The following is a 23,501-nucleotide window of genomic DNA, read 5'->3' on the forward strand; positions in this document are numbered from 1 at the left end:
TCCACCTTTTCTCAGGTTTTCTTGCCCCTATGTGCTACCTTCCCCTCCCCATCTGGTCTGCTGCCCCCGAGCCCAGTACTGCCTGCCCCCATTCCCTCATTTACCATGTTAGTACCTCAAATCCCCTGGATGTGGTGCTGCTGCCCCTCTACACCCACACCTAACCCCAAGTCCCAGCTCTCTCTTCCCTAGAGGTATCTTCTGAGACAGTTCACAGTTGGGAAGTGGGAGTTTTCCATCAATGTGTGTAGCACTTATATGACTGGCTGCCCTTTTCTCACAAATGGGGTATTAGGGAAAAGCAGCCAATCTACATTAGTTTACCCTCAGAGGCATGTAGAAGGGCCTAAAAACCCATAATCAACAGGGAGACTCCACAGAGTTGGCAGTGGGAGTGGGTAAAGGTGCTTGTAGAATGGGCAGATTTGGAATGAGTGTGCTGAATGAGTGACTTCAGAATGGGGGTGTGCACATGCACATGGCACAAGAGGAGTTGTAGAATGAATTGGGGTAGGTGCAGAGTTGTGCCTGGCCAGTGAGGTCCAGGCTGGAGGCAAGGCTTCCAGAATCCTCAAACAGGTGGCTGCTGTCCAGCCCCCGACCACATCCCTTATGCGCTTCTTCCCCCTGCTGCATTCATAGGGGAGGGAGGAGAGAGCAGTTTTGGCTGCTCCACTGCCCGTTTCCTTGCCACACTGCAGAAACCTACAGAAAACAGGATAGGGGCCTGCCTGTCTGCTGCATCTAACAAAGGACGGCTACATTCCCCCAAACAACCACTCAGGACAGGGAAAAGGAGGAGAAGCTGAGACCCACCAATCAAATATAGCTTTCCAATTCTATGCCTTAGCCCTACTGCAAGCTAAGGTACCCTGGGGGCTGCTATGGACTTAACCTAACTGGCAATGGTGCCCAAGAGACCATAGCGCAGTTGGGAATAGCCAGAGTGCAGCAAATTTTAGCCACCCTTCCTCAACACACCCTTTCCTTAATGCCAGCGGCAGCAGGGAGTGTGACGTAAGAGTTGGTTATTCTGGCTATTATATCCACTGAAACTTCCAAGTTGTTTCTGTTGTCTTTTTACCAGCTGAACAGCACAAAGGAAGCACCACAGAGCAGAGAGTCTGCTCTGAAGTACTTACTGCGGCCAGTTGACCTTTTGAGGTAATGTTCAGCCCCCGCCTGAAAAGCCTGGACACCACCGAGTTAAAGACTTGATAATCCCCTCCCCACACCCAAAGTCTAATTAAACAGTTTAATCCTTTGTGACTTCCCTTGCCTGTATTTCATATAGGAAGTTGACCTTGCTATGGTATGGTACATTTTGGAAGTCTTGTGAACAGACCCATACTTAACATTATAGAATGATTATCTGGTTCGATTTTAACTAAAATAGAATGTTTACTGATCTCTGTGCAGATGACATTATTTCCAGTTTAATGGTTTATCCACAATTCTGCCTTGCATTTTTTAAATTAGGTCAGAAAACGCCAGCAGCAGAAATCCATTTAAAAATCCAATGCCTTTTTTAGGCTTATGGAGATGAACAAGCTAACCAAACACGGATAAAGCAAACATAATTTCAGAAATTAAAAAATAAAGAATAACGAAGTTAACAAATTATCTGCAGACAATCATTACGTACGATTGTGTAGTACAACCTTCAATCTAACACAGACTTAATCTGGTCATTTTATTTAGACACCTACAATGGAAGAGCATTCAGTTATTTTATTTTTGTGCATTAATTAATACTTAATTACTTTAAAATGCAAAATATTATACCAGCTGTACTGCCTCACAATTTGCAGACGAGTTTCACTTTTCCTACATTTGTCAAAGTCTCGACAGCTCTTCCTAAAAAGGAGTATTCTGTTAGCAACCCCCCTATTTCATGCTGACACAATTGGATCAGTCTACAAATAAAGGTTTTAGGCTACTTTAAGTCCCAAACTTCAGAGCCAATCACTTATTAGTGTTTTCTCCAATGTTCAGAACTTTCAAGTGTAATGACCACTTATTTTTCTCTGGCAAGGCAGACCAGCAGCTACCCTGGTATTAGTTTCAGAAAACAAACTAATTAAACAAAAACAGGAAACTGACTCCAGGACTTGGTCCTGCCTGAGCTCAGGGGACTGGACTTCTTGAGGTTCCTACCAACCCTACATTTCTATGATTCTATAACAATTTCAAAAGCTGCAAATGGATGTATTTATCTATTGTATAAATATATAGTGAGCACATGTTAATAAGTATACGATAAAACAGGATTGCTTACAACTATTTCTACTGTATAAGGAAAAAAATAAATGAATTCCAAAGAACTCAGAAAAGAACACAAAAAACAAACTTTTTATTCAGCTACACATGCAAGTTGAAGATACCACTGTTTTTACTTGCAGCAGCAGCAGCGGCGACATATACATTTCCCCTTCTCATCCTACTAACTAGAAACATATATCCATTAAAAAAAAAAAGAAAAAAGAAAAAAAAAGAAAAGCTTTTCATGCATAAGCGTGGAAATAACTTGCAGGAGACCAGTTATGTATAAAACTTTAAACTTGTTTATGGTACCAATCTTTTACTCAGAGTAACTATGAGTCATGTCTCATTAAGCTTTCAAAGTAAACACTGAGTTTCTTTAAAAATAAGCTTTTGGATCTAGATTTTCTGGGTATTGAAGAAGAAAAAACATCTTATTTTGATATGCCAGTCCATTATGGTTAAAAAAGCATTTCATTACAGGTCTCTTAAATAATATGGTTAGTATCAAATGTGTTTATTTTTCCCTTAAGTAATGGTTTCAAATGCTATGTTTTACAGTAGTGATGTCATACTGTTTACATGATAATGATACAACAAAACATTTCCAAAAGCAAGTCCAAATGCATTGAAAAATAAGTAGCCTGTATTTGAAAGCAATTTTATGACTTAGTGTATGACTTGTACTTCTCACAGATAGCTCCTAACATTTCTTTTTAAATAATTTACTTGTCATGTTTTAAAATGACTACAGTTTTATAATTTACATTTGGCACCTTGTGTGTTATCTGTATGCCAAACAATAACGTCTTTTTCAGAACTGCATTTTCAATGCTAAAAACTATAGTTATTAAAACAAACTAGTTTGCATTTTGGTCATGTGACTCCAAAACCACAATAATTTAAATTCAAGTGAAAAAGTAATATAGTATTTTGTTTTGCAAGCAGTTCATTAAAGTATTATTTAAGTGTAAAACTAACAATTTTTGTAAAGTAATTACCTGCTGGATACTTTCCCATGTAATTGTAAAAGAGCACATCTTTATTTTGCTGCATTGCCCATCAGCTGTAAACTCTTGCATTCCTTCAACCTGCTTCAACTCCATTTTTTCTGCTATTCTCTACTTACAGCAACCACGTTAATTGTTTAAGCCAAGTTAGCCAATGACCACAGAAATCCTACAATATGAGCCCTCTCTCATGCCTTCGCAGCTAGGTATAATCAATAACAAGTAAGGTTTTTTATCTTTTTCTACACTAAAAAGAGGGATTTCCCCCCCATCCTTTATCAATATGGAAAGCTGTCTCTCTGCATTCATCAGCAATCAGTGAACAGAAAAGGCTAGTGGATTTTGCCAGCAGTGAAAGACCTAATCATGGCAAGATCAAGCCACCTGTCAACTGTAATCAGCTTGATGTATTGCACTTTTCCATAGCCAATGGAAAATGTTGAGCAATACTCTTTTCTTTCACAGTTAGTTACAGGGTTAAACTGAAAATACTGAAATGCAGACAATTTTGATTCTAAGAGACAATAGAATGTTTGTTTCTTTTTTAGTTTTGTAATATTTACAAATCAATGCAAAAGTCTGGGTATCACAGGTTGTGAAAAGTCATTGTCCCCCTGTCTCCCTGCAATATTTGTTGTTTAGAGTAACAGAGGATCATGTTGATTGAGGTGTACTGAAATCTGTATCTTTATTGCGAGAAACTTACAGTACAAGACACAAAGTAAACATCACATGCAAAATGAACATGGTACAATTTTGTGGAAGTTGTCAATTCTACGCTTAGGGATTTTCTCCTCCAAACTTTTATTTGTTCTTAAAACATGCACAAGATGAACAAATGAAACAGCCAGCAACACAGCATTCGTACAATACTAGCCAAGAGGTAGCATCATACAAAAGACTATCAAGCCAAATCTAGACCCAAATGTTTTCAATTATTTAAATCAACTCAATTACTTCCAATTCCTCTGTAAACCCAAAACAAAATACTGAATCTCATTACCCATTGCTCATTCCCCAATTCTGTCCTCCAGCATAGCACACTTCTAACAATATAGAAGATGAAAACATAAAAGGCTGTCCATGTTTTACAACACACTCCTCCCCACCCACCCACCCACGCACACACTGTCCTTCCATTCTTTCAGGAAGGGAATTCAGGCATAAACCTGATTCAGGCTTACACAAGAGGTCCAGCAAAATTGATCTCCATCAGGATATGGAAAAATCATGTATCCAATCCAAGCACAATAAAATATATTTTCTGGCTGCATAGAATCAGACTTATTTTTAGGCAAAAGAGATCAACTTGGAGCTACAGCAAGATCCCCCAGTAACACCATGTGAAGATGGATAACAAAAATTAGGTTTAATTCCCTTTCTCCTAAATCAGCCAAAAATAGACTCCATTTTACTGCTACTTGATGTTAAGAAGATGGTTTGTGGAATAGAAATGGCAACAATTGGAACAGGAGGAGGCTGCAGAGGCAGCAAAATGAAGGCAAGGAGGTTCTGTTGGTTAGAATAAGGTACCTCCTAGAGCATTGGGGGCAGGGGAAGAGATGTGACTGAAAGAAGAGATCACCTCCGGATCCCAATTACAGTTGAGCTCTTGGAGTTCAGCACCAAGACAGCTGACTCTACTATGATCTCCATATTCAGAGACCTAACTGGCACTAGGATTACCTCTGCATTTTGAAGAGGACTGCTGACCTGTCTACACCGTGAGCAACTGACTCATGCTGCTGTGCAGAAGAGATGGAATTCAAAGTAGTTCCAAGCATCAGTGCAGCGACCTGTGCCACAAAGAGCTCTAGTAGATTCCCCTTTCTCAGACATCAGGGTTTTGTAGCTGAAGAGAACCTCTTGTGGACCTGTAAAGAACCATGGCCGGTTTATTTCTGTTCCAAGGCCTGAGCCTAAAGTGCTTCCTGAATCTTTCCAAGCAGCTAAAAAAGCTAAAAAAGTCTCCCAAGTTTGTTACCCTGAATTAAGAAACTACCCTTTATGAAAAATCTCAAAGAGATCAGGGAGTTCTAGTCAAGCAAGAACTCAAAAACCATTTTGGATGCACTAGAGTTGGTTTTCAAACTGTAAGCTTGTAGCTTCCTAATTCTTATTTTTCCTCCAGTTCTAATAGGTTTGGTTAGTTTTTATGTCTTGTGAAGTACAGGACATTGCAAACCATCTGGGAAATAACCTGGCTTTAGCCAGGTATAACAGGGTATGCTGGCCTTTTAAGACTAAAAAGGAAAGCCTTGGGCTATTAAACTGCGTTTCAGGGGGTTTTCTGTATTCAGATCCAAGAAAGTTAGGAGGCAGCCACTAAAAGAGAGGAAGTGGTCTTGGGGTGGCAGTTTGTGATCTGAGGAGAACCCAGGCTGCTAACTTGCTGCAGAGCCCAGGAGGAGAGCCTTGAAGTGTAGGAGAAACAAGATTCCTAGATCTCTCAGCCAGTGGGAAGGGATCCTGGGAAATTAAGTCTCAGTCACTCAGATATATGGACCATTCTGTGAAAGGAGGCAGTATAAAAAACAACCTCTTTGCATTAGAAAAGAGACACTAAGATGAAGTGCTGTCAGTCTCCACCAGAAAACAGGAAGAACTTCATTTTGACGTCCAGATTTGTGCATAGACTCTGGAAATCTCACAGTATTTTAAAAATTTTAATTTCTTTATATGAAATTTCTATATGAGCTTGTTTGTTTGGATTTTGGACATTCCAGACTCTTCCCCAGAAGTCTGGTGGCAGAATAAGAAACCCTGGGGACAGCTTTTGTTTTGTTTGTTTTTAAAAAAGAACTCCAGAAGTGTGACCTTCTTAGAAGGCCAGCCTGTTATAGCACTTATATTCTTTCACACTGCAAGTGGCAGTAAGAGTTTAACATTAGAAATATTTAATGGTGCATATTTACATTAATGTTTAACGTAGTTCAGATCTGAAGAACTGGGTCTCTTTCTAAACCAAGCTCTTGGCTCTTCAACTTTTCCCCGCCTTCCAAAATTGTTTTACTGCATACAGAAAGTACTACACATATTTTCCATATCAGTTACTACAGCCGCAAAGGCCCAGGCTTCTTAGAGAAAAAAGGACAGAGAAAAGGATTGCTTAAATATAGACTACTTAAACTTTGAATCCCTAGCCTTATAAAAACCAACATACAGTTAACGGAGGGGGGAAGCTTGGGGGAGAGGGTGGAGAGGCATGAGCAGCAGGGCCTCGGCGCAAGCGAGGGTGAGACCTCGGGCACAAGAGGTGGAGCATGGTCAGGAAGACGAGCAGCGCGGGTGGGGCCACGGAGAAGAGGATGAGCGGGAGTGGGGCTACAGCCCAGGCACCCTTTTGGCAGCAGCATCCTGTTTGGAGAGGCTTAGCCTCCTCTGGCCTCTTATATAGTCTGCCCATGGTAAGGCATGTTTTCAAATCCTTTAATCATTCTCGTGGTTCTTTTCTGCACCTTCTCCAATTTATCAACATCTTTTTTTAAATTGTGGACACCAGAACTAGACACAGTATTCCAGCAGCAGTTGCACCAGTGCCAAATACAGAAGTAAAATAATCCCTCTACTCCTACTCAAGATTCCTCTCTTTATGCATCCAAGGATTTCATTTGTCCTTTCCACCACAGCATTGTACTGGGAGCTCATGTTCAGCTGATTATCCACTCTTCCCAGGATAGTGTCCCCCATCCTGTAAGTATGGCCTACATTCTTTGTTCCTAAATGTATACATTTACATTTATGTATTAAAATGCTTGTTGTTTACTTGCGCTCAATTTACCAAGTGATCCAGTTCACTCTGAGGTTGGTGAAACGTGTTCCAAAATGCTCAGTGTGGTGGGGAATAAAGGAAATGGAGCAGGACTCCACGGGTGCTCCTGCCAAGATTGGCTGGGAGGGTGACAACTGGCTCCCGGAGTCTCCTCTTCAGGGTACATTGTAGGGACAGACATTGGAAAGGAAATGTAGTTGAATCCTGGGTGACTATATCCAATTCAGAAGACATGTCATCCCCTGTGTCCAACGGAGAAGCTAGGGGGTGCCAGTACTAGCAGCCAAGTTGGTACCGGTGATTAAGTGGGCACTGGCAGCCAACTTCTCATGAGGAGAGAGGAAAAGGGCTCCTCTGCTATGCAGAGGTCCTTGAGGGAGAGGACTGATGTCAGTACCAGCAAATCCAGGAAGTATTTTCCAATCTGATGTGAGCCTAGTGGTACCAGGGATGGTACGGACGAGCTGTCCACATGCTCCTTATGCCCACAGCCAAAGTCAGAGCCTGTGTTTTCTTTGAGGAGCCCCTGCATTCAGAGGGTTCCAAATGTACCAAGGATGGTGTTAAGTATGATTGTTTGCTGAGGGACTTTAGATTAGACAATCTTTTCAGCTGTACTGGTCTCTTGTTGACAGAAGAATCAGGAGCCTTGTTCATACATGGAGCAGGACACGAAGTCTCCTCAGACCCTGACCACCAAGGGGCGGATTTCTCCCGGCACTCCAACTCCCTATCAGGAGACTGAGGTTTCTTCTTACTGGAAAGGCTTGGGGGGGCCTCAGAAGATTTATCTTGGTCTTTGCTCCCCAGAACTGGAGCTGAAGTTGAGAAGGTTGCCACAGTACTGCGAGAGGCCAAGGCCAATGTACCAAGGGGGAAGGGGTCAGATCCCATGGATCTGAGTGAGCATTCCATTAGGAATAGCTTGAGTCTGTCCTCCCACAGCTTCCTCAATCTGCTTTTGAAGCCAGTGCAGAACTTGCAGTTTGACGGGATGTTGGACTCTCTGAGGCAGCTGGAATGCCCATCACTAAGGGATTGTGAGGACTCATCCATGAGGCCCCTCTGAACCAGAGCCTGCCTCAGCCTGATGAGTCATCCCTGACCAGAGTGCGAGATGAGTCAGAGGCAATTACCTGAAACTCTTGTGATAGGCCATGCCATTCAACCACGGTTCAGTCAATTCATAGGCAAAGACCCACCTATGTGATTTCAAGGCAGATATATAGGAATCTAAAAGAAGCAGTCTCTCTAGTCTGCTCAATGTTGCTACCTGGCCAGGAACATTTCCAATGTCTAGTAGTTCAGATAGACTGCCTGTGCTCCTGCTCCAGCCCACTCCTACTTCATGCTCTACCCCAGGCCTGTTTCCTTGCTAGCCAGCTTCTGCATCTGCTCCTGCCTTAGCCAGCCACCTAGCTATTCTGGCAGGAGGAAAGTCCTCTAGCAGATCTGGCAGGGTTTGAAGACCAGATTTCAGACATAACCTGCAGTTTTGGGCATAAACACACAGGGAGAAAAGACCGCAAGTAAGGGAAGGCTGAGGGCAGCAGCCCTAGCCATGGCCAGCAAAGGTGGGTGGGGAGGAGAGAGGGGCACAAGGGCACAAAACTTGTGCCAAAAGGAAAATATAAGAAAGGAAATAAAACAAACAAGACAAAAAAAGATGCACAAAGCAAAGGTAAGCTAGTGGACATCACAGTGCTCTGTCTGTAGCTGCAGGAGACTGAGAAGAAACTTGAGCAGCAGTGGGTATGTCTCTCCCTACATACCCACTGTGTGGCGCACAAGGATGTTTAAGAAGCGTGCAGAGACCCATGGACAATGCTGATGAAACTCTCAAATCGAAGGAACATAGGCACGGGCATACAAAACATTGAGCACCCATAAGGACATATACTTGAAGATCTAAAATTTCACAAGTCTCATAATTGACAGCAGCTCATTTCTACTACAATCAGAATGGAATGTTATATAGAGCCAGTACTTCAGACTGATTACCTCTAGCCTATGCTCAGTAAACGGTTACACGGGTTTTTTTAATTTTCCAAATTAGGTTCACAAAAAATCCTGATAAATGAGGAGAAAAAAAGGTATGTGTGGGTGGGGTAGGAGTGGGAAGTAACACATATAGTGAACTGTTATTTGGATTACTACTATCTATATTTAGATTTAATTCCTATTTAAGATCTTAGATATCTTCTGGAAAGCTGTAGCTAAAGGAAATACATTCTTTTATTTCCTTACACTAGAAATAGTAACTATTTTTCTCCCTCCCACACCTACACTAGTTTTAGAATCAGTCTGAAAAGACTACATATTTTTTCAGACAGTAACTTCATTTGTTTATGCTATCATTTTAAGCAGGAACATTTCAACAAAATTATAGGTTACAGACAGATTGTTTTCAGGATTATGTCACCACAATGCTTCTAGTATTTTTGTTTTTAAATCCTGCTGCATATGAAGTCCTATACTTAGGTTTAATAACTTGACATATTTGCATGTATTAATGTACAGCTATATAGCTGCACATATATTTAAGATTCATAAACTATTATGCTAAATCAACCTAAATTTCATTGTCATTTAAGAAGCCACAATAGAATGTATCTCTTACAATAAATTGAAGTGGCTCAGCAAACAATTTTTTTTTTTTTTAAATAATAAAATATTGGCCATTACAGCAGCAAAAAGCACCCTGGTAGACCAGGGTAGAATTCTAAATTGTTGTCTTGCTTTCGGTCTTGCTCGCTCAGTTCCCAGAGTTTTCAGCATTCATGTATGGCCCTGGTCTCTGGTGTAGTAGAGGACCTACAGATCTGAGAGCTAACTTTATTGCTGCTGCTGCTTCTTCAGAGGGGCAACCCTTTCACTCCCCTCACTACCAACAGAAGGATGAATAAGAAATTCCATATGGAGAGATGATCTAGGAGATCTAGATTTAGTTCTAATGTTCCCCTCTGTCAAATCAAATATGAAGAATAAGAAAATAAACTTAGAAGGGAAAAACTGTTTTCCTATCTGAAAACTGAAGATCTCTCCCAGTCTGAAGCTACTGGGTTGCTTATTCCATCCTCCTCACCCTAAAGCATTTGAATTAACCCGCTTGTCAGGATGTTGGTACAACATTCACCAGTCAAAACTCAAAAACAAACTTTCATCATCTGCCTACTAAAAGATACTATCAATTCCCATTTGTATCTCCTGGTTCGGTTGAGGTTTCCAGACTAGGGAATCTTAAAGGAATTTAACTTCCAGTTGGTAGGAAAACAGAGTTTCCTGTTTTCCTTGAGATTCCCCTAGACTGAAACGAACATGATTTACCTAGCAGGACTCCAAAACCCTTAGGGAAGGTAAGATCAGCCTCAAGTTCTATCCCACACTGCCCAGTAGCAGAAGTTCTTCCCAGTATACATCCAAGAGAAGGATTATTGAGCTCGTCTCCCTTCTCCAAACTAGGAGAGAGTTCTGGCATTAAGAAAAGCAAAATAAACTGTAGCGAGACCTACTCTATAATCTATACACTGCCTTCCTTTCCTCTTCTTAGAGAAAGCTTTCATGTCAAAAAATTCTGAGTTAGGATAAAGAGTAGGGATTTTTTTTTTTTAGTGGTTGTCACTTCTTAACAAAGAGACTGTCCCAGGCGCCACCTCCAGTCCCACTTGTGTTCTCACAGCATCCCTGTGCAACTGCAGTAATTGCCTACATGAAAAAAAGTATTTTTAATCTGTATTTAACGTTATCAACACTTTGTCCTTTTTGATATGTGAATCACACTAACTTACTTTTATTCTGCATTACTTCTACCACCCCCCCATCCCACCCTGTTTCCCTCCACCATGCTCTTCTGTGCTTGGCCCCTTTCTCCTCTCACCATGTACCTCCAACATCCATTTGGCTCTCTTCTCATTTGGACGTAACTGGACACCTGGTCCTCTTCTTTCTGCTCCCCTCAGATAACTCCCCAGCTACTTTTCCTCCTGGCAGACAGAAACTCCACTCCCAATGGTGGCTCATTTCCTCTTCTGTGTTAACAGTGGCCCCTAGTGGAATCTGCTATTATTGTTGTTCCTCCCTGTTTCCAGACAATTTGCAATGAAGAGCTTAGATACCTGTAAAAACAACGAGGAGTCCGGTGGCACCTTAAAGACTAGCAGATTTATTTGGGCATAAGCTTTCCTGTGTAAAAAACCCAGTTCTTCAGATGCATGGAGTGAAAATTACAGATACAGGCATAAATAAATATATATATATATGCCTGTATCTGTAATTTTCACTCCATGCATCTGAAGAAGTGGTTTTTTTACCCAGGAAAGCTTATGCCCAAATAAATCTGCTAGTCTTTAAGGTGCCACCGGACTCCTCGTTGTTTTTGTGGATACAGACTAACACAGCTACCCCTCTGATACTAGATACCTGTAGAAGCAGCTGGCACCATATGAGCAATCAGCTCTTCACAGACCATTGTTTTGAAACCACTAATATAAAGCAACAGCAGAAAACACTAATATAAATAAAGCAAGTGGACTGCTAGGATATTGAAGTCTTGACAAAACTATCTCAGGTATATGAGTGAGAGGAAAAGAGAAGCAGCTACTCATTAGTGTGAATGTTATTCAGCAGCAGAATCAGGATTACTCCCTTCTGCTCAAAAACATTGGTTTTCAAACTTTGCTACCTGTAAGTCTCCCTTGAGCCAAGAAAAATCAAGGCTGTCCTGGTACCAAATCCAATATTCATCCCTGTTCCAGAAGCTAGATTCATCATGAGTAGGGCCCTACCAAATTCACAGTCCATTTTGGTCAATTACACAGTCATAGAATTTTAAAAATTGTAAATTTCATGATTTCAGCTATTTAAATGTGAAATTTTCACAGGGTTGTAATTGTAGGTATCCTGACCCAAAATGGAGTTGTAGGGTTGAGGGAGTCACAAGGTTTTTGTGGGGGGGGGGGGGGGGGGGTGGATTGCAGCACTGCTATCCTTACTGCTGCTGGCAGTGGCGCTGCCTTCAGAACTGGGCAGCTGGAGAGTGGTGGCTGCTTGCTGGGAGCCCAGTGCTGAAGGCAGAGCCACCGCCAGCAGCAGCACAGAAGTAAGGACACCTTGTTATGCTATTGCCACCCTAACTTCTGTGCTGCTACTGGCAGGATATTGCTTTCAGAGCTGGGCACCTGGCCAACAGTCACTATTCTCTAGCCGCCCAGCTCTGAAGGCAACATAGAAGTAAGGGTGGCAATACTGCGACTTCCCTGCAACTCCCTTTGGGTCAGAACCCCCAATTTGAGAAATACTGATTTTCTCGTGAAATCTGTACTGTATAGGGTAAAAGCACGCAAGACCAAATTTCATAGGAGGAGACCAGATTTCACAGTCCGTGATGCATTTTTCATGACCGTGAATTTGGTAGGGCCCTAATCATGAGAGTGGCCCCTCTCAAAAATTTAGGAAGTGAGAATTTGAAAGGCAAGATTATCTACCAGCCAAGCCAGCTATAAAGTAACATTCCATTCATAACATGACTTTAATCTTAGGACAGCCATACACCTTCTCAAATGGCAAATTTTGAAATAAACTCATTATTACACTAATTAGGACTTTTTGGCTCCGCTTTGTCTTAGTCATGTTCTCAAGATAGCTATTTTACACAATTTAACCTTTTGAAGGACAACCTTGATTTGTTCCATCTTCTCATAACAAAGGCCACATTAACAAACTAAAATAACAGAAACAGCAGAGTTTTCCAATGTTATTCATAAGGTTGGCAATAAGGCAAAAAGTCTAATCATATAATTAAAAATATTAATCTTACATTCAATTCAGGAATATAATTTTTCACTGAGGAAACTGGAAATTTGGTATTTTACAGAGGAAAGAAGAACTGATCTTGAGAAGCCACCCTCTTCCCCAGGGCTCCAGGCAAGGGGAAGAAATCTAGATGTATGAATCCCGTATCCATAGGGACAGGGAGAAGTCGTGTCATGAGAAAAATGCAATTCTCTCCTCCAAGGAGGAAAAGTTGGTAAGACTGGAAACAAAAGCCAGGCCATGACAATCTATACTCAGTCTCTGACACCTAAGAAGAACCTGGCAACAAATGCTACCTTACATAGGCCTTGTTTCATTCTTATGGATGATAAATATTGCTTTTATAGTAATGTATGTTTGACCTTTTGAGGAGACTTGCTCTACTATTAATAATGAAGTCTCCCTTTTGAAAATAATCTGATAAAAATCAAACAGTAGTTTTCCTCCTGACTTTAAAATCACCACTACTGATGATCAAAAGTAGTGATCATGCAAACAGAGAGCTTCACAGAACAGAAAAGCAATTGCACACATGACTAATACCATAAAATTATTCAAGCTGAACTCTAATAAAACAGATTTACTGTGATTTCATCCAGCAGTATTGATTTAAACACCAAGACAAACATTTTAATCCTACTACACAGCTTTCTATGCATCAGTTACACTTTCAGCTTTCTCCAGTTAATTATATTTGGCAAAATCAATATTTCAATAATGTTAACACAATAAGAGTACAGTAAAAATATACCTGATTATAGAAAATTTGCTAACTAAGTTTTGTAAGCTTCTTCAGTGTTCCATTGTATTATATTTATTCTAGAGCAGTACAATATTCAGCATTTCAGTAACAATGAATAAGCCTAATGCATTACGTAAGAATAAGCCTATTAAATCCTTGAGCCTGAAACCACGTCTTTCCCTCCTCCCCCTGCAGTTTGAAACTTGTCACAAACAGAATCTTAGTTTTCTATGCTTCTCAGCACTTGCATTATTCATATCATTAGCATGTGTATTTTTATATATACACCACAAGAACTTAAATCAGTTTAACCCCTTAATGTCAATGGGATTTAGTGCTTATTGATGGGAAATCTTGAATTCAAACAAACACAAATTGCCATGTTTCACATGAGTTTAAACAGCTCATTATAAATTCTTCCTTTGTGGCTAAAAGCAGAAGTTTGATTATTTATTTATTATTAATTATTATTATTTAAACACTGACGCGAAAATCTTTTTACAAAAACTTAAATCAATCATTTATCATGTTATGAACCTGAGTCATAAATGTAAAATTAACATCTGCATGCTAAATTGGACACAAAGCCATACTTTCATCGACTTTAATACTGTCAACAGGTGGTGATTAAAGGGAAAATTGTGTGTGTGACTCTCTGCTTCCAGAGGCATAGGAGGTCCCAGATGAAGTGGAACTAGTGCGGTGTTCCTGCATACGGAGGGCAGGATTTGGGGAGCTACATAGGAGCTACCCCGAAACTTTATGAAGGGCCGGGTAGGGAAGGCTGTGCCTCCCCAACAGCCTTTCCCCGGCCCCATCCCACTTCCTGCCCCCTGACTGCCCCCCTCAGAACCCCCAACCCATCCAACCGCCCTGCTCCTTGTCCCCTGACCGTCCCCTCCCGGGATCCCCCGCCCGTAACCGCCCCCCCAGAACCCCACCCCATCCAACCCTGCCTGGTCCCTGTCCCCTGACTGCCCCGACCCCTATCCACACCCCAACAGGCCTCCCAGGACTCCCACGCCTATCCAACCGTCGCCTGTTCCCTGATCGCCCCCCTCCTCAGAACCTCCGTGCCATCCAATCGCCCCCTGCTCCCTGTCCCCTGACTGCCCTGACCCTATCTATACCCCCACTCCCTGACAGGCCCCTGGGGACTCCCACACCTATCCAACCCCCCCATTCCCCATCCCCTGACTACCCCCCCACTCCCAGAACCTCCACCCCATCCAACTGCCCCATGCTCCCTGTCCCTGACTACCCCCCGGGACCTCCTGCCTCTTATCCAACGCCCCTGCTCCCCACCCCCTTACCATGCCGCTCACAGCAGCAGGACTGGCAGCCGTGCTGCCCAGCCAGAGCCAGCCATGCCGCTGCGCTGCCCAGCAGGAGCTCACTGGTGCGCTGGTGGCACTGCGAGCTGAGGCTGCAGGGGAGGGGTGACAGCCTAGGAGGGGACGGAGACTAGCCCTCCTCGGCCAGGAGCTCAAGGGCCAGGCAGGACAGTCCTGCGGGCCATAGTTTGCCCACCTCTGCATTAGGAGGTAAACAGCAGGGAGGGAGGAGAGAAAAAATTACTCACCTTGCAGTAACTGAGGTTCTTTGAGATGCATTCTTTGAGATGGGTGCTCCACTCCAGGTGACAGTGCGTCCCGGCACTGTTGATCGGAGATCTTCGGTAGCAGTGTCTGGTCAGGATTCACGCGCTCAGGTGCTGTCTCACTGTCTCATCAGAGTCTGCCTGAGTGCGCGCATCCCGCAGCCCCCTCAGTTCCTTCTCTACCGTGGAGACCTCAGAATAGTACTCTAAAGTAGAGGGGAGGAGGGCGGGTAGTGGAGCATCCACAGGGACACACATCTCGAAGAACCTCAGTTACAGCAACATGAGTAACTCTCTCTTCTTCTTCGACTGCTGTCCCTGTGGTTGTTCCACTCCAGGTGAATGTGAAGCAGTACCCACTAAGCTGGTAGGACTTTGGAGTTGTGGCAGTGAGTTCTGTAGACAGTACTGTATGGCCTACTGTGGTGTCTGCCGTGGTATCCTGCGTGAGAGCACAGTGTTTAGTAAATGTGTGTTCAAATGACCACGTGGCCACCTTACAGATGATATCAGGAATGGGTACATTATGGAGGAAGGCAACGGATGTTGACATGACTCAAGTAGGAGGAGTTCTGATGCCTTCAGGCAGTTGAGCATTCTGAATGCAGTAACAGGATCTGATGCAGTCGGAAATCCATTTGGAAAGTCGTTGTTTAGAAATTGCTGCACCCTTTGATCTCTTGGTGGAGACAAATAATTGCGAGGATTTACGAAATGGTTTAGTCCTGTCTAAGTAGAAGGCAATTGCTTGTCTGACGTCGAAGGTGTGCAGAGTCACTTCATGTGGAGTCTCATGAGGTTTGGGTTAGAATGTAGGTAAGTATATTGATTGGTGAAGGTGGACACCACCTAAGGGAGAAATTTAGGGTGTGGTAGCAAGGTAACTCTGTCTTTAGAGAAGGTTGTGTAGGGAGGGTAGGCCATCAGGGAGCTTATTTCCCCTACCCTCCTTGCTGATGTTATAGCAACCAAGAAAGCTACCTTCATGGACATATGAAGAAGAGATGAGGTAGCTAAGGGCTCGAATGGAGGTTTCACAAGACCACGAAGAACGAGATTGAGATTCCATGCAGCTGCCGATGGATAAATCTCGGGGTAGAGATTTTGTAGGCCCATGAGAAAGCGTTTTATGGTGGGTGGGCAAAGAGTGAATAGCCATTTAACAAATCATGGAAGGTGTTAAGGGCCGCTAGGTGTACCCTGATAGAGCTGAGCAAGAGTCTGTCCTGTTTTAGTTTCAGAAGGTAGTCTAGGATATTAGGGAGGGTCATGGTATGGGGTGATAAGTGTTTGTTTGACCACCACAGGGAAAAGCGCTTCCACTTCTGCAGGTAAGTTTTACGAGTGGAGTCTTTTCTACTATGCAGGAGGACATATCAGACTTGCTCAGAACAGGCTAATTCGTGGGTCTGGAGCCATGAAGGAACCATGCTGTCAGGAGGAGTTTCTGGAGCTGAGGGTGAAGAATTCGTCCATTGTCCTGAAAAAGCAGATCTGGTCTGTTGGGGAGAGTCCATGGAGGATGGGCGGACATGTGGAGCAGGTAAGGATACCATGTCTGTCTCAGCCAAGCTGGGGCAATGAGTATGACCTGGGCCTTGTCATCTCTGATCTTCTGCAGGACCCTCTGTATCAGAAGGATTGGTGGAAAGGCATACATGAGAGAGTTGTTCCACAGGATGAGGAACGCACCTCCTAGGGATGCGGTCCCGACTCCCGCTCTGGAGCAAAATAGGTGACATTTGCAACTCTGGGTTGTGGCAAAGAGGTCTATTGACAGGATGCCCCATTGGGAGAAGATCTGTTGTAATATCGTGGGGTGCAATTCCCACTTGTGTTCTTTGGAGAAGTGTCTGCTGAATGTATTGGCGGTAGTGGTGTGATAGCTGGATAGGTACGACGCAATAATTTGTATGTTGTGTAGTATGCACCAAATTCCATAATCGGATGGCCTCCATGCATAGGGAGAGTGATTGTGCTTCCCCCGTCTGTTGATGTAAAACATACATACTATATTGTCCGTTAGGACCCGGATAGATTTGTTCTTTATGAAGCGAAGAAAGTGAAGGCAAGCTTGTCTCACTGCTCTGAGCTCTAGGAGGATTATGTGTAGACGCATATCTGGCATGGATCAGCGGCCTTGTGCTGTGTGTCCCCCCAGATGCGCTCCCCAACCGACCAGGGAAGCATCCATGGTGAGCATGAGCATGGGGGATTGTTGTTGGAAGGGAACTCCCATGCAAAGGTTCTCTGGTCTTACCCACCATTGCAGGGAAGCTAGTACGTTCGCTGGAGGAGTCAGCAGCATGCAGAGGCTGTGCCTGCTGGGTTTGTAGTTTGAGTTGAGCCAGCCCTGAAGACATTTCATGTGCAGCCTGGCGTACTGGACCACGAAGGTGGTGGCTGCCACGTGGCTAAGGAGCGGTAGGCAAATTCTTGCCTGTATCCTGGGATGAACAGAGAGCGTGCATATGAGGTATAGGATAGTGAGGAATCTGTTGTGTGGTAGTGAGGCTCTGGTTCGAATTGAGTTCAGGTGAGCTCCAATGAATTCAATCTGCTGTGTAAGCGTCAGGGTGGATTTTTGGACATTTATTTGCAGGCCGAGGCTGTCGAAGAGGGAGATGGCGAAATGGGTAGCTTGTAGCATCTTGTCGTATGAGTTGCTCTTGATGAGGCAATCGTCTAGGTAGGAGAAAAGTATGATCCCGTATCTGCGGAGGTGGGCCACGACTACGGCTAGGGACTTGGAGAATACTCTCGGTGTTGTGGAGAGTCCAAAAGGGAGTACGCTGTTTTGGAAATGGTCGTGTCCAATTATGAACCACAGGAAGCATCTGTGGGCTGGATGAATGGATATATGAAAATAGGTATCCTGTAGGTCGAGGGCTGTGAACCAGTCCCCGCTCAGGTATTATTGTGCCCAGTGTGACCATTTTGAATTTCTGTACTCTTACGAATTTGTTCAGTCAGCGTAGGTCTAGTATAGGCCTCCATCTCCTGGTCTTTTTCTGGGTCAGAAAGCAGTGGGAGTAGAACACTTTTCCTCGATGTTGTGTCAGCACGGGTTCCACTGCACCTATCCATAGAAGGTGATCCACTTCTGCGCAAAGTAGGTGCTCATGAGAGGGGTCCCTGAAGAGGGATGGGGAAGGGATAGTTCAGTCTGGTTACTCTATTTCTAGGACCCAACAGTCCTGTGTAATCTGCTGCCAGGCATAGTGGAAAACCTGGAGGTGGTGGCCAAATGGGTAAGTAGGCAGTGGAGTCAAGGAGTCGTCATGCAGACCCTCGACCAACGCTTCAAGATTGTTGTTTATTTCCCGATGGGTGGGAGGTAGCTGTTTGCGCTCGTTTTGTCTGCGCCTAGGAGGTCTAGGGTAATTCCTGGGTATATCGTATGGTCTGTTCTGAGGCTAGTGATACTGTTGTGTGCGTGGCCTCTGGTAAGGTTGATACTGTTGTTTCCTGGGAAGGGATGAGTAAATGTCCAGGGTGCGCAGGGTCGCTCTAGAGCCTTTCATTGTGTGAAGGACTTCGTCGGTTTTCTTGGAAAAAAGTTTGCCTTTGTCAAAGGGGAGGTCCTCCACTTTGGTCTGCAAGTCTTTGGGGATACCTGATGCAGAAACCCAGGAAGATCTGCGCATAACCACAGCAGTCGCAGTAGTGAGAGCAGCGGTATCCGTCATGTCCAGAGATCCTTGTAGGGCCGTTCTGGAAACAAACTGGCCCTCGACAAGGACTGACTTAAAGTCTGCTCTCCTGTCTTCTGGAACATGGGAGGTAAAATCAAAGAGTTTATTGTAGTTATCAAAATCATAGCTTGCAAGTAGGGCGGAATAGTTTGCAATTCTGAATTGCAGAGTGGAGGAGGTATAAACATTGCAGCCAAAGGTGTCAAGACATTTGAGGTCCTTGTCTTGCTGGGTGGGCCGGTAGTGCAGCTGTTTCATCCTCTGAGTCGCTGCATCCACTACCAGAGAATTTGGTTGTGGATGAGAAAATAAGAAGTCTACGGCCTTAGCAGGAACATAATATTTGCGTTCAGCCTTTTTGCAAGTTGGTAAGATAGAGGCTGGGGTCTGCCAGAGTGTGTCAGCTGGTTCTAGGAGTGCTTCATTTATGGGAAGAGCAATCTCTGAGGGTGCAGAGGTGGTTGTAGGATTTTGAGGAGTTTGTGTTGTGTCTCCTGGACCTGCTCTAAAGGGTTGTCTTGGCTGAGTGTCACCCTCTTGAAAAGTTCCTGGAACTGTTTGAGGTCGTCCACATTCTGTGGAGGCAGAGGCATGAGGGCTCTGTCTGGAGCTGATGGAGAGTTGGGAGTCAGCGAATCAGGGTATAGTTCCTGGCCCTCCTCTTCAGAGGGGAGTTCAGGCAGCCTAGAAGTAGATGGAGGCACAGAAGGAGCTTGTGGTCTGGTGGAAGAAGCATGAAGGTGAGTGGCAGTAGGAGCTGGCCAAGGGTACCAGTGAGGCCAAGGCATTGGGTAGGAAAAGTCAGGTGCCGCCCACAGGGAGGGCGAAGTAGGGAAACTGAGGCTGGTGGTTGTTAATCGTGATCTGAGGCGTAAAAGGTTCCGGTGGAGGAGGAGAGGCAGGTGGGGAGAACTCCTGCTGTTGCTGCATATCAGGCTCGCTGTCAATAAAGGTAGCCAGGTCAGATGGAGAGAGCAGCTGGTCAAAGAGTGAGCACTGTGTGTCCAGCAGTGGAGAGTTAGGCTCAGGTGCCACTGAAAGATCATCTTGACTTAGGAACTGTTGTTGCTGTTCCCTAGGATCTGAGTCTGCTGCATGCGATCTGTGCTCAGAGACGTGCACAGACTTTTGCTTGGCTTTTCCCAGTGCTGCAGGTCTCTTGTATGCACCCTGTGGGAGGTCTGCTGCTGTCACGTGAGCAGCAGGCAGGCTCAGTGCCGACGTTCTTATCAGCACCAGAATAGAGCGCACTGTTGGCACTGGGTCTATTTTTGGTGCTGAAGGGGTCGGTGCCAAGGAGATCTTCCCTGCACGGGAAGTCGGGTCCCTGCCTCTACGTTCCATGAGAGCCATGGCTGAGGTGGCAGGATGGTTGGAGGCGCCTGACTTCGGCACTGACAGCTCTGAGGGTAAGGATCTCGCAGGAGACCCTTTACCCTTGTGAAAGTCTCTGCTTGGAAACAGTTGGGCTTCTTGCCTCTCTGCCTGAGAGGGTGAAGCCATGCTCCCAATTGGTTCAGATCTGGCCGGGGAGCGTGGGGTAGAGGGTTTGACAGTGTCAGTCTCCAGTGGCTTCTCATGCAGAAATTTCTGCAGCCGCATTTTCAGCCGCAGGTCCCTGTCATGACGAGCCCTGGTTTTGAGGCTCGTGAGGTGGACACACTTAGCAGGCCCATGTGTCTTGCCGAGGCACTTCACATAATGTGAGTGTCCATCGGACCTTGGCATAAAGTCCTTACAGGAAGCACATTTCTTAAATCCTGAAGCCCCTGGCATTATTGAGCTTGGAGTGCCAGGGGAGAGTGTCTCCGCGGGAGACAAACTTGAGGAAAAAAAGGGTGGGGTTTTTTTTTTTGTTTTTTTTTTTTAAACTAAGTAACTATTCTAAGGGAAGAGAAACAACTGGGATGTTACTATTTCTATACTATTTGTAATTGTTTCCTTCAGAGACCAGGGAAGAGGATCAGCACTGCCCCGAGTCCCGTCTTCAGTCAAGGACGGTTGAGAAGGAACTGAGGGGGGCGCGCACTCAGGCAGACTCTAACAAGACCACGAGACAGCAGCTGAGCATGTGCATTATGACCAGGCACAGCTACCGAAGATCTCGATCAACAGCGCCAGGACCCACTGTCACCTGGAGTGGAGCACCCACAGGGACAGCACTCGAAGAAGAAGAGCTATTTAAGCTAAAGGACAATGTTGACACAAACACATTTGGACATAAACTGCCTATGAATAAATTTAGGCTGGAAATTAGAAGAATGTTTCTAACCATCAACAGAGTGAGGTTCTGGACCAACCTTCCAATTGCAGTAATGGAAGCAAACTCCCTGTCCAATTTTGATGGAGCCTGATAAACTTATGAATTGGATTATATGACATGGGTTGCCTGTGGCAATATAGGACTGGACTTGACGATCCAGAAGGTCCTTTCCAGTCCTATGTACCAGTGATTTCAGGTCCCAGGTTTGAGTTTTTTAGGCTTGGCGGTCAGAAAAGCGTTTTTACTTGTAAAGAGGAAGTTTAAATGTGGAAATAACTGAAACACAACAAACAGGGAATCTCCACAATGCTATTTATGTGTGAGAGAACCTTCAAACTTTGAAGTTTTACTAAGTTAAACACAGGAATAAAACAAAAAAACCAATCTGCTATTACAAAGCATAAAACAATATAAATAGAAGTGGCTGTGAAATACGGCATGTCGAAACTTTCAGCTAGTAGGAAAACGCAACGTACTTCACCGCTGTCTAAAAAGGTACCTAATCCATAGATATATGGTTCAATTTTGACAGGCCTTTAACATGATTGCTAAATCAGGAACCAGCAGTAGAGAAGCAGTTCATGTAAGAACAGATGTTTGGCTAAGTGGTGCTGAGGGACACCACTGTCTCAAAGTAATCTGGAAAAAAGAACAGGAGTACTTGTGGCACCTTAGAGACTAACAAGTTTATTAGAACATAAGCTTTCGTGGACTACAGCCCATTTCATCGGATGCATGGAATGGAACATAGACAGACAGACAGACAGACAAAGATGGAAGTTGCCAAACTGTAAGAGGCTAATGAATTAAGATGAGCTATTATCGGCAGGAGAAAAAAAAAACTTTTGTAGTGATAATCAAGATGGCCCAACTAAACAGTTGACAAGAAGGTGTGAGCATACTTAACATGGGGAAATAGATTCAATGTGTAATGACCCAGCCACTCCCAGTCTCTATTCAAACCCAAATTAATGGTATCTAGTTTGCATATTAATTCAAGCTCAGCAGTTTCTCGTTGGAGTCTGTTTTTGAAGATTTTCTGTTGCAAAATTGCCACCCTTAAGTCTTTTACTGAGTGGCCAGAGAGGTTGAAGTGTTCTCCTACCAGTTTTTGAATGTTATGATTCCTGATGTCAGATTTGTGATCATTTATTCTTTTGCGTAGAGACTGTCCAGTTTGGCCAATGTACATGGCAGAGGGGCATTGCTGGCACATGATGGCATATATCACATTGGTAGATGTGCAGGTGAAGGAGCCCCTGATGGCGTGGCTAATGTGATTAGATCCTATGATGGTGTCACTTGAATAAATATGTGGACAGAGTTGGCACCAGGCTTTGTTGCAAGGATAGGTTCCTGGGTTAGTGTTTTTGTTGTGTGGTATGTGGTTGCTGGAGAGTATTTGCTTCAGGTTTGCAAATAAAGCTTATGCTCTAATAAATTTGTTAGTCTCTAAAGGTGCCACAAGTACTCCTGTTCTTTTTGCGGATACAGACTAACACGGCTGCTACTCTGAAAATAGCAATCTGGGTGGTTCTTTATCAAACAGGCAGGGGAGGAGAGGCGGGAACCAAAAGGACACAATCAGCAGTTGGCAGGACATTAGGCTGCTTTTGAGGGACTGAGGAGAAGATTAAACTTTCTGGAGGACAAGCTATTCTCTATGTTCTAAGAGTTAAACTGTACTCTCCCATTCCCTTTCAAAAATACAATATTGAATCTTCAGCTTCAGGATATTTCTTGCAGTTCCCAGCTATAAGAGATGAATTTAACAGATGGTGTTAAATTTTAAAATAATGGCAATTTTCAAAAAAAAAGAACACACTGTATTTATCATGTGTTACATACCCCATTCTCTGTACGTTTCTCCACAGGTATATTTATTCCATTTCTTTGATTTTGGGTCTGACGCCCACCTAAAAATAAAGTATCAATCTTATTAGCAAGGGGTATTTTTTTGTTTTTTTTTAATTCAGACGGTTTTCGCTGCAAAACTACAATGTATCTGTACAAATTACAATCACTCTTTAACAAATCAGCTTTTTGTAAGTTTAATTTCCTTCCTTACAAACTACAACAACTATATATTTGTCATTTGGTAAAAAAAGTTCAAAAGCAATTAAAAATTGATAGATTATTAAGGATTTTTCTTCTTCTTTTGGGAGACGAGGGAGCAGGTGTTTTTGTTTTTAATACAACGGGTAGTTAATCAAGTTTACTTGAAGCTAAGCCAAACAGCACCGAGCTTTTTTCACAACAATACTGAAGGGATTTGTAAAATTAAGAATTACTTAAAATATTCTTTCTAATCCTCTACAAACCACTCCATATGTATCAATATTTATT

At 43.7% G+C, this 23,501-nt stretch overlaps 1 protein-coding gene across 3 annotated transcripts in view; it reads right to left on the minus strand.

The window, feature by feature from the left end:
- Positions 1-23,501, minus strand: part of PPP1R13B (protein phosphatase 1 regulatory subunit 13B) — a 142,078-nt gene that overhangs the window by 44,259 nt on the left and 74,318 nt on the right. For all 3 annotated transcript variants that reach the window (XM_077819459.1, XM_077819457.1, XM_077819458.1), the window contains exon 4: positions 23,004-23,071. In XM_077819459.1, coding sequence (XP_077675585.1) covers positions 23,004-23,071 — 68 coding nt within the window. The remainder of the gene's footprint in view (positions 1-23,003; positions 23,072-23,501) is intronic.

This window comes from Eretmochelys imbricata, chromosome 6 (assembly GCF_965152235.1).
Source record: "Eretmochelys imbricata isolate rEreImb1 chromosome 6, rEreImb1.hap1, whole genome shotgun sequence".
Lineage (NCBI taxonomy): Eukaryota > Metazoa > Chordata > Testudines > Cheloniidae > Eretmochelys > Eretmochelys imbricata.